The 11,921-nt window shown below is 44.1% G+C and overlaps 1 protein-coding gene across 1 annotated transcript; it reads left to right on the plus strand.

Annotated features, from left to right (window-relative positions):
• Positions 1 to 5,459: 5,459 nt before the first annotated feature.
• On the plus strand, positions 5,460 to 11,712 carry LOC135484227 (sarcoplasmic reticulum histidine-rich calcium-binding protein-like). The gene is made up of 4 exons (XM_064765505.1): positions 5,460 to 8,242; positions 8,708 to 8,791; positions 9,884 to 9,944; positions 10,232 to 11,712. The coding sequence occupies exons 1-4, from the start codon at positions 5,540 to 5,542 to the stop codon at positions 11,020 to 11,022; spliced, it is 3,639 nt and encodes a 1,212-aa protein (XP_064621575.1). The 5' UTR covers positions 5,460 to 5,539; the 3' UTR covers positions 11,023 to 11,712.
• The last annotated feature ends 209 nt before the right edge of the window (positions 11,713 to 11,921 follow it).

Consider the following 11,921-nt stretch of genomic DNA (forward strand, 5'->3'; position numbering starts at 1 on the left):
GAAAGGGCTAATCTGACCTGGTTATAAAATCTTTATACCGAATGCCTGGTAAGCAGGAACGGCAACAGAAATCTCTTTGACGCATCAGATCTCAGTTCTTACATACAAGTCTTATCTTTTTTTGCGCGTTTGCAACTACCGGGTGTCTCGAAGTGCTCATTTTCCGCCGGAGTTCGACATAAAAGCGACTAGCCAAACTCCCGTAATCAGGTCGCAGTACCCACCTTAGAATGAGAGATAGTCCTTAATACGAAGGAGTATACTTCATTTGGTGGTTGTGCTGGTACGACGGTGTCACGTTTCCCAATATCCACCGCATATTCGTCCAATCAGATACGATTGTCTTGTCTCGACTTGGCGATCTATGAATTCTTCCAATCCTGCATAGTTTTATTTTTATTCAAATTACCAAGTATACCTAAGACAAAAGAAGACGGTTAAACTCTTTCAACGTTGCACGTAAGTAGTTATGCGTACTTCTTGTATCGGATAGACGATAATCTTATCTTCGTGTTTTGTGTCGAATCGAAAGAACGTAACCAAATGTCTATCCCACATAGGGTAGTGAATGAACTTTGATTACGTGCTATGTATCAGCTGGGTAGAACGATGCTCCCCTACCAACGCCAGGCTTAATTTCATTTCAAACAGGGAACCACGTGTTTCCGTAGGAGCGCCACCTTTTTGTGTTCGTAAAGAGTATATAATTCTAACCCGGGGTCCAGCTTGTCAACATTACTCGCTGGGATTATGATCAAAAGGGTTTTATTAATCGGTGCATAATTAATCCTTTTTCGGCGGAACATTATTTTCCCGCAGAAAGTGTTTTTGGACACTTTGCCACTTTTTGTGAGCTGATTTGACACGTGTAGTAATTCTCGAAAATAGGGTGTCTATATATTCCTGTGACTAGCTTCCGGGGTGGTTCTCTACCGTATGTATCATAGTTGCACACTTTTCCCGTATTTGTGCAGTAACCCAACGCAGCGGCAGAGTTTATTTGTAACACATAGCTTAAATGGTTCATTGTGCACCTCTTCTTACATCTCCATTTCTTACACTTTGGTATTGGGCCGTATCTTATGAAATAAAACTTTTCCGCAAAATGTCTCATTTTATAGCATGAAGGACGGTTTATAGCAAGAAACGCGAAGATATACAAGCAGGTAATTTTGGTTTCCCAAATAACTGCGGGAATATGTCCTTTATTCTGAGTTCAAAAATCTGCCTTGCAAATGTCTGCCTTGGGTTGCTCTAACTTATGATTCGATCTACAAAAAGCTTGACTCGTAACCGTGATAGGATATTTATGTCATCCATTTCATTAGATCAAGTCAGGCAATCATGAGGCACGTCTCTCTACCGTAACAACTTCATTCCTCGCGCTCTCAAGCAATGATACCAAATGGACAAAATCGCATATCAAAGCCAAAAGTTATGACATGCGAGAAGAAACCGATAGGTACTTATGGGTAGGATACCTAAACTTCATCACGTCACTGCTTGATTTGATTTTCTATGATCTTGCTACATGTCAGTTCGATCTTTGAGTATTTTTATTTAAGACCGCGGCAATAAATTGACTGGTTGGTTAGCAATCACGCAGCGCGGATGAGACGCAGTGAGCCTTGTCAGTTTAGATCCGTCACTGCATGGAGCCGTTTCGGCACGCCATAGAAGATTTGGTGGAGACCATCGAATGGATGTGTTTGATTTAACGGTTTTGACATCCAAGACTTTGACATCGTAAAGCCGTGAGTCCATGATTAGCAAGACAGAGGGTGATGGCTGCAGGGGCCCTTCTTCTGCTCACTTGGAGGAACCGTTCAGATTGCGAAGACAAACATCTCTGAACCATTCCGATGGTGGACCTCTGGAAAAGAACAATTTTGTCTTCTTTCTATTATATTTTTCGTGGGGAAGGACTCGACCACATCTCGTTCTTTGCTTGGCATTCCCCTGGAGAATTGCCTGATAAGGTTTCACTTAGCCACCGAATAATGGTTGGATGATATATCAGGGAGGAAAGACGATGCTCTAATAATTGAAGGTAATTAACAATGACAAGTCACATTAATCCTGCGGTGTGTATCCTGTTAGAAGATGGCATTACACCTAGTTCAAGGTCACGAAAATGGTTGTATGCACGTCACAGAGGGCGTCGCTATCTAGATTTTGGTTCAGAAAGTCGTCATCCACGATAGGTCGAGTTTACTAATCGACAAGAAAAACTGATAAGACTGTAAGAGCTTCTTTGCCTTCTTCTCAGTAGTTTAGAGGAATTATTTTTGAATTTTGAAGCGATATACGTATAGAGCAAGGAAAACTTTCAATTTGTAAGTACATGCAGGACCTATTGACAATCATTATCTTCGGTCTTGGTATCTCTTGTTGGTGATGCCTTTGGCAATAATGTTCATATTTTTGCAGGTCAACCGAGTGCGTGTCACCTGCTTGGAGAACGTGTCAGTGTCATTATTGGTATGTTGGGTGGCGGAGTCGCGGCCAACTCGCGTAACATATGTCATTATAGAGTCTTGGTTAAACATTGTATGACAATAATATTCTAAATGATAAGATCGTTGACTTACTAAAGTGTGCTTTCTGCCCCTGATCGACATTCTGGGCAAACTATGATATCTAGAGATGATTCCGATTGCTATTGATATGAAGATAGCAAAACCAAGTTACAAAACATGTTCGCTTTGTACATATCATTCTTGTGTGAACATACTTGACATGATAAGTATCCGGTACTAGATCCAATCATTGGTCAATCATGACAGCGACACCACACAGTCTTTGTGCACGTGTGATATTTCCCGTCTTCTTTGACGCTAACCCGCAACTTGCATGACTGGTAACTGTTTTTGTGCGGAACTTATCTTCCCCTTGGCAATTCTCAACTTGACCCAGGAACGAGATTACCATGAACAAACGACAAAAAGCCTGGAGCTTGAAGTGGTGACTGAGAAATTTTTCGTTGGTATCTTCATAATGCTCGGTCGATGTTTGTCTGATTGCCACTCCAAAACACGCCAAACGTCTTGTCTGTCGGGGTATCGCCATCTAGCAGAAATTCGACAAACTGAACTATCCAGCAGCATTGATCAGTCAGCAGTCTGCCTCCAAAACAGGCTTCTATTGCAAGTCGAAGTTAAAGTTTCAAACCTGCTTGTGAGGTTTTGGTTCACAAAAAGCTCTGAATTATAAAAAAAGTTCATATGGGAAACTCTTCAAGGTCAAAAGTCGCCTTTGAAGGCTTACTAGGATTGCGTTGCCGAGGTGAATGGCATTTCGGAACCGCGGCAAACTGTAACCGAAGGAAGGCTGCGGCTAAACTATAATCCAACTTAAGCCAGGCCATGCTATGCTATACCGCTTGGTAAGAAATGGAGATTTTTCTCCCGCTATTTCTTCCGGTGTATTAACTTCTGATACCATCCAGAGTTCAACAAAATGCACCACGTTGGGAGAGACTCCTTCGATAAACATTTGATTTAATAGTAGCAGTTCGAGAATAAACTTAATTTCTCGATAGACCAAATATATTTTTTTAAATCAGTTACAGTTGAGCGGAGTGCCACCAGCAGCGTTCCTCTTTCGATTATGCGCAGCATGACTTTCAGAAGGTTTTTTACCCGTCATGCGATCCTGTAGGAGTCATGTATCAGTAGGAGTACGATAGGCTGTGATTAGTGGTTTGATAATAAGATGTTGCCCACGATTCCTGCCACAAGCATAGCTTAAAAGGGAGGTCCACGATACACGTTTCAAAGCAGAGATTGAATTAAGCTTGAAATGTATGGCAAAGTTCATGTTACAACAAGCCACACAGGTAGGTTCCTATATGCAAAGCCTTAAACAGCGTGGTCGGGATTCCGTCTGGCCCATATCTAATTGATGAGGAAATTGAGCCAGTCACAACCAACCTGAATCATAGGGGGGTGAGATAAATGGAGATAGTAACAAACAGATCGAATCGGTCCTGGCTGATCCACCGTCATGCCCAAACGTTGAGCGAGTTAAGGCACCGAATCCGTTCTGGCTGCATGCTCTTCCGTCTAACCAATGCATTGAGCGAGTTAAGACGCTCACAACGAGACCAAATCGGACCTGGCTCAATCTAGCATAGTTTCAATACGGCGAGCCTGAACTGTCGCAACTCTATCGTCGAATTGACAAGACCACGGACCTTAATGGTGGCTTAACTTTAGTGGTCCCAATACAGTACGAGGGTTGGCACAGTCATAACCAGACTGAATTGGACCTGGCAGCTTTGCAAACGCGGTGAGAATGTAGAGTCTGTCAAACGCAGACGGAATGGGACCTGGCTGCTCTAAGGTAGTTGAGGAATTTGTCCCGCTCTGTCTCTCCGTCTTAACCAAAGGACGAGCGATTTGAGACGGTCACAATCCGACCTGGCTGCGCTACCGTCTTCTTGAAGAGATTGGATTCCAACAATGACAACGAATCGGACCTGGCTACTCCTTCGCACTGCAAAGAAGAGTACGGACGGACACAACCAGGCGGAACTGCTCTACCTTGTTGTCAGCAGAGTGAGTGCGTTGAGACATTCACAACCAGAGGGAGTTGGCGTGGTCTGCTTCTCCGTCTCGCAAAAGAAATGAGCGAGTTGAGACAGTCACAGCTAGCCGGAATCGAACCTGGATGCGATACCGTCTTCGTCTTGTCCATTACCGGGACTTTGTCAACTCTCTCACGGTAACGGTAATACAACTGTCCAGAATAGTAAGTGAATTTTCAATGTGTTGCCAAAACAATGAGAGAACAAAACCAGTCACATTAAGACCGCATCTGGCAGATACTCCTGCTTGCCAGTGCGTTGAGCAAGGTGAGACAGTCACAGTCAAACCGAATCGTACCCGGCTGCTCCACCGTGATAGAGTAGAGACAGTCACAACCAACCGGAACCGACCGACATGCTGCACCGTCTTCTGACGCTGGCAAGGACCTAACTACGGTGATGTAAGTTTGTGGCAAGACTGTTGAGCAGCCAGGTGCCCTTCGCTCGGTTTTGTTCTGTTTGTCACATGTACATTCTATCCCGAAGCTGGCCGGGCGGCCGGGCGGCCGGGCGCCCGGGTCACCGACGCGGCCAAGCCAGCTTGAGCCTACGCTTATATACTGTTCCGTCTACTAGTGCAAACATAGTATCCGGCATCTTTTGAATATGACAGTGTAACCCTGATTTCCCGCCGCATCACGACTCGTGCTTTCTTCGTTGAAAAGACAGCCATAAACAGAACTCGATTGAACTGGTCTGTAGAAATAAGGACCTATGATCTTGATTGGACTACTCCCATCCATTGCTAAGATGTCCCGTTCAATACCCAACAACTGTCGGTCATATTGTTTATTGAATGACAAAGTTGTGTCGTCAGTTGTCCCCATTTAACAGCTTGCATCTTATTGATCACTATCTGTTGAGTCTCATTCCTAACACCTACATCATACGGCTTGATAGTGTTATGAATATAGCCTTTCACATTGAAATCCTTACTCTGATCCGTCCGTCATGGACGACATTCGTAGTGTCCGCTGGATCGTCTTTTTCCTCCTGCTGGGTATTGTTTCTGTTTCGAATCTCGAGCTCATTGACCCCGAGCATAACGGACCTGAGGAGCACGGACATGAAGTACATGAACTACACGAACATGAAGTACACGAAGAGGAACACGGTGATGAAAGAGAACACAAAGTAGACAGACATGAAGAACACGAAGGGCGTGGACATAAGGAGAATGGACATGAAATAGAACACGAAGGTCATAAACATGAAGAACACGAAGAACATGGACATGAAATAGAACACAAAGGGCATGAACATGAAGAACACGCAGAGCATGTGGATGAGGTACACGAAGGGCAAGGACATGAGGAACACGGACATGTGATAGAACACGAAGAGCACGGATTTGAAGAACACAAAGAGCATGGAGATAAGAAACACGAAGGGCATGGACATGAGGAACACGGACATGAAGAACACGAAGAACAAGGACATGAGGAGCAGGGAGATGAAATAGAACACGAAGGGCACGGACATGAAGAATACGAAGAGCATGGACAAGAGAAGCACGGACATGAAATAGAACACGAAGGGCACGGACTTGAAGAACACGTAGAGCATGGACATGTGGACCACGGACATGAAATAGAACACGAAGGGCACGGTCTTGAAGAACACGAAGAGCATGGACATGTGGACCACGGACATAAAATAGAACACGAAGGGCACGGACATAAAGAACATGAAGAGCATGGACAAGTGGACCACGGACATGAAATAGGACACGAAGGCTACGGACATGAAGAACACGAAGCGCATGGACATGTGGAACACGTACATGAAATAGAACATGAAGGGCACGGACATGAGGAGCACGGACATGACGATCACGAAGGGCATGGACATGAGGAGTATGGACATGAAGAACACGAAGAGCACGGACATGAAGTAGAACACGAAGGGCACGGACATGAAGGACACGAAGAGCATGGACATGTGGACCACGGACATGGAATAGAACACGAAGGGCAAGGACATGAAGAACACGAAGAGCATGGACATGATGGACACGAAGAGAATGGTGGTGAGGAGCATGGGCATGAAATTGAACAGGAAGGGCACGGACATGAAGGACACGAAGAGCATGGACATGTGGACCGTGGACATGAAATAGAACACGAAGGGCACGGACTTGAAGAACACGAAGAGCATGGACATGTGGACCACGGACATGAAATAGAGCACGAAGGGCACGGACATGATGGACACGAAGGGAATGGAGATAAGGAGAATGGGCATGAAATTGAACACGAAGAGCACGGACATGAAGAACATGAAGAGCATGGACATGAGGAGCACGGTCATGAAATAGAACACGAAATAGAGCATGGACATGTGGACCATGGACATGAAATAGAACACGAAGGGCACGGACATGAAGAACATGAAGAGCATGGACATGTGGACCACGGACATGAAATAGAACACGAAGGGCACGGACTTGAAGAACACGAAGAGCATGGACATGTGGACCACGGACATGAAATAGAACACGAAGGCCACGAGCATGATGGACACGAAGAGAATGGTGATGAGGAGCCTGGTCATGAAATTGAACACGAAGGGCACGGACATGAAGGACACGAAGAGCATGGACATGTGGACCTCGGACATGAAATAGAACACGAAGGGCACGGACTTGAAGAACACGAAGAGCATGGACATTTGGACCACGGACATGAAATAGAGCACGAAGGGCACGGACATGATGGACACGAAGGGAATGGAGATGAGGAGCATGGGCATGAAATTGAACACGAAGAGCACGGACATGAAGAACATGAAGAGCATGGACATGAGGAGCACGGTCATGAAATAGAACACGAAATAGAGCATGGACATGTGGACCACGGACATGAAATAGAACACGAAGGGCACGGACATGAAGAACATGAAGAGCATGGACATGTGGACCACGGACATGAAATAGAACACGAAGGGCACGGACTTGAAGAACACGAAGAGCATGGACATGTGGACCACGGACATGAAATAGAACACGAAGGGCACGGACATGATGGACACGAAGGGAATGGAGATGAGGAGCATGGGCATGAAATTGAACACGAAGGGCACGGCCATGAAGAACATGAAGAGCATGGACATGAGGAGCACGGTCATGAAATAGAACACGAAATAGAGCATGGACATGTGGACCACGGACATGAAATAGAACACGAAGGGCACGGACATGAAGAACACGAAGAGCATGGACATGTGGACCACGGACATGAAATAGAACACGAAGGGCACGGACAGGAAGAACACGAAGAGCATGGACACGAGAAGCACGGTCATGAAATGGAACACGAAGAGCACGAGCCATTCGGGCAACTAGATCCTAAGATTGAGCATGCCGAGCAAGAGCATGAGGATCATGAGCTCAAGGTTGAGCAGCACGATCTTTTAGAGCAAGAGCACTTGTATCACGTTGATATAGAGCACGAGGTCGTGGAGGAAGAAGGTGATCCTTCGGTCTTGAAAACAGATGATGACAATTGCGAATTTCCTTTCTTTGAGGCAACCACTCCAGCTCCACCACCACACCTCATCATATATCCCCGCATTCCGCCCTATACCATCTACTGCGATGTCATCGCTGAACGTAGGATAAAGGACCCGCTAAGGATTAGATTTCCCTTTGCGAAGGTAGGTTTTAAGCACTTGCTAGAATTGCCTAGGCTTTCATATCATGTCATTAATGACGTGGCAGCCAGCATAGGTACTAGGAATGATCATCATTTCCTTGCGACTAAGATTAACATACCATAAACTGAAAGCTAGATACCACAAAACTGAAAACAGTGGAATCTACCGGTCCCCATTATGATATATAGACTTTGGCCACATTCCCAACTGCTGATCACACTTGAAAATTAGTTATTCATTCTATATATGCACTCTTACTTTGACAATAATGCTTGCCAAATATCAATATAAAGATGCAGGTGGAATATATCTATGTGAAAACGTTTGTCAATCAAATTTAGTCGACTATCACTAGACAACTGTAAGTCAACCTCGGAGGTGGAGTCAGAAGGGTGCGCAAACACTCTGCTATTAGAATGATCCTTTGTAGAAGTTAAGATATTCTCGGCATAATGTTTATTTCAGAAAGGTCAAGATTATATCCTGGTAATGTTGGATCCTGATCTGATACCGGCTCCATTTGTTCACTGGATTGTCGCCAACATTCCTGTGAGTATATAAGTCATTCATATGCCAATTTTCTTATTCGAGAAAAATAAACCATGGGGGTGATTCATTTCTTTCTCGATTTCACAACACGAACTGACGAAAAGAATAGTACGAACTATTGTAAAAGTCTTTATCATTCACCGACCATGATTCATCGGTTAAAGATTTCCACGATTCCTCGTAAACGCTGATTTACCATTAGTATGTAGCAAATAGACCTTTGTACTACGCTTTTGCAGGAGTTGCGAAACCTGCCTATTGTAATGGACCGACCAGTATTCGCAAGACTGTGATAAAATTGTTCCGCAATTAGGGCTTCTGTTGCGATTTGCCGAAGCGCCGCGCAAACGAGTGAGCGAGATTGTCGCTGCGACATGCAACTATTTTCGCTGCTATGCATGTACATGTGTAAACAAAAGGATCTATAGTATCCCAGGTCGCTGCGATCACCGATTCTTACAGACACCTGCGATTACAACCGTAAACAAGCGAGGTTTGTTACATACTATCATAATCGCAGGAGACCACGATCTAAATTGCTCGTTTGCGGGGCGTCCAACACAACTGCTCAAGTCATTTAGGCTGCTGGGTCTGTTTAGCTACTCTTCCACTGCCCGGCTTTACCAAACCCATCAATAAGTGGGCATGGTGGGGCTGAACAACTGAGTAATGTTTGCGGCAACCTGTCGCGGCCAAAACTTAATAAATGGTTGGTCGATGATAATCTCCCAGTTAGGCACATGTGGTGGAGACAGTTTGTTTTATTCTTGAAACAAACAAAATGAACGTGTTGACCGAATGATTGGGAAACAAAACGATGGAGCTGTTCCGACAAATCATTCACTTTTGCAAAGTCCTGTCAGGCACGTCATTGTTTTCGGCACGTTGTTTCAGTAACAGGTGGACTGACTTGCAGAGCCTCAAAACATCGCATCTAATGGTTTATAGTGTACTATTTACTCCTTGAAACTCGTGTGATGATTGGATGCAAACACGACGGTCTTCGATTGATTATCACCAGATTTTCAGCATGGTGGTTTGAAATATCCGTCTGATTGACCTAATTCATAAATTATGCTACCTCTTTTTCAGGGTCGGCTCCTATTAAGTAAACGCGGAGTTTACGTCAACCGGGAAGATTTTGTTATACTTGGTAAGCCAGTTGAATGGCCCTAATTAAAAAAATTATTGCTTAACAGTAAAGTTGTTACTTATGAAAAAAACCCATCGATATTGATCCTCTGTATAGAAATTAAAAAGGCACAATTTTCAATTGGTCAAGACCAAAGTCCTATAGTATGGCGACTGATTTATGGTAATGCAACCAATGGCAAAAATAGGTCTCCACTACACTTTTTGGAGATGCTGCCACCAACATTAGCGGATTAAAATATTATTATGGAATCTCGGCATCTTCTTATTAGAATCATATATTTTCAGAATACGTGCCGCCAAATCCACCAAACGAGCAACACAGATACCAGTTTATGCTGTACGAACAGGAAGAGCCAATCAGTTATGACCTAGGCACTCGCTTATGGATGCTGATAAATCGTTCGCCATTCTCGGAGTACGTCTTCATTGATGACCTTGATGATGACAGCATAGTCAACAAGACCATGCCAGTTGGCTACTTCCAGTACAACGCCTACATGGATGAGGACAGCAAGTGTGTCCAAGGCGAGGAGTATGATTGGGATAAATGCCGGCGATGTAAGGATATCAAGATGGAGTTAAGCAATTTCCACAACTGCACGGAGTTCGTGCAAAATGTTGTACAGAGCATAACATATTCTATTGATATGCATTTCCCCAATATCTTCATTCGTGGGCCGATTCCGCCATATGTGAAAGCGTATAAACATGTCATACGGCGAACGATTCGCAGGCAACTTTCGAGAGCTTTATGCCACATGGATTGGGACATGATGAGGGGATATGCGTATGGTGGAACCCATAAATGTATGAAGGTCTTTACAAGAACTCTTCAGGATGCTGAACAGCAGGCTTCCAGCAAGATTAAATATGTCAAACAACATTTCAACAAAAAGAAATTCAAGTTGGGTAAACAAAAGGCCATCAAAGATGCTGAATTCGGTACTTTTGAAAAGACCTTTGCCAAGGGCAAGTACAGATTTGTGCGGCCTCTGTGCCAATGGCTTTGCAGAAAGGTTGGAAAGTACTTTTATGATTATCTCGATTACCATAGACGGCGAGCTTATGGATATTAAACTACGTGTGTTTTATTCAATTAATTGATTCCGAACTCAACTGAGGTATGTGCTTTTCCCACTAATCACCGCGAGGGTGGGGCTATGATGGTGGCCTAACCGAGTCACCGCGCCGAGGTTCAGGGCGAAATGACAGGTCCACGCGAGCAGTTTTTGATGAGAAACTCAATGCCGAAATTGAGGTACATTTTTTCTCTCAAAAAACATCTCAAACTCAATATTGAAATGTGATTTTGACTGCTTCAGTTTTTTATACCCACCTAATCGGTTAGATGGTTGCCCAGTCAAAACCGCTGCTGCCAAAATGAGGTACAGTACAGTGCATAATAGAATATGAAGAGTGCTACATTTTATCCATTTGCATGTCAAGTCAAATCCGTCAGGAGACACTCAGAATCAACGAACATGTATCTAAAACGCTGCGCAAAGGAGCGATTTCCATCACATGCTGCGACCTGCCACGTTACCTTGACAACATGACGATTGTGATTGGAAAGCAGACGCCGATTGGTAATGGTATTGGAAAACACATCCATACCGGTTCTCACTCTGATCAGTAAAATAAAACATTTTTCGCATGCAATCTTGTCTCGCGCACTGACTGAATTTTATTTTTTAGTCAGGGTTTTGTTTATTTACCTCTCCACAGCAGGCACATCTCAATGTGTAGCATGATCTTTACTTCCCGTCTGTAAAATGGTAGGGTAATACTATAGGCGATAAAATCAAATGCATAGTTCATAAACATAAACTGAAGACTCATCTCAAAGAGGAAAAAAACGAACTCTGTGTATGCTGGATCTTGTGGGCTGAACTGAAGAATGTAGAAATAGGTCCCAATTACTGCCATTGGGGTGAGAAATATCACAAACATCGTTGACACCATCAACAGATTCAGA

Source organism: Lineus longissimus, chromosome 3 (genome assembly GCF_910592395.1).
Source record: "Lineus longissimus chromosome 3, tnLinLong1.2, whole genome shotgun sequence".
Taxonomy (NCBI): domain Eukaryota; kingdom Metazoa; phylum Nemertea; class Pilidiophora; order Heteronemertea; family Lineidae; genus Lineus; species Lineus longissimus.

Coding starts and splice junctions, on each gene's coding strand:
- LOC135484227 (XM_064765505.1), top strand. CDS start 5,540: ATGGACGACATTCGTAGTGTCCGCTGGATCGTCTTTTTCCTCCTGCTG. Junction 8,243..8,707: donor TTAGATTTCCCTTTGCGAAG/GTAGGTTTTAAG, acceptor TGTTTATTTCAG/AAAGGTCAAGATTATATCCT. Junction 8,792..9,883: donor GGATTGTCGCCAACATTCCT/GTGAGTATATAA, acceptor CCTCTTTTTCAG/GGTCGGCTCCTATTAAGTAA.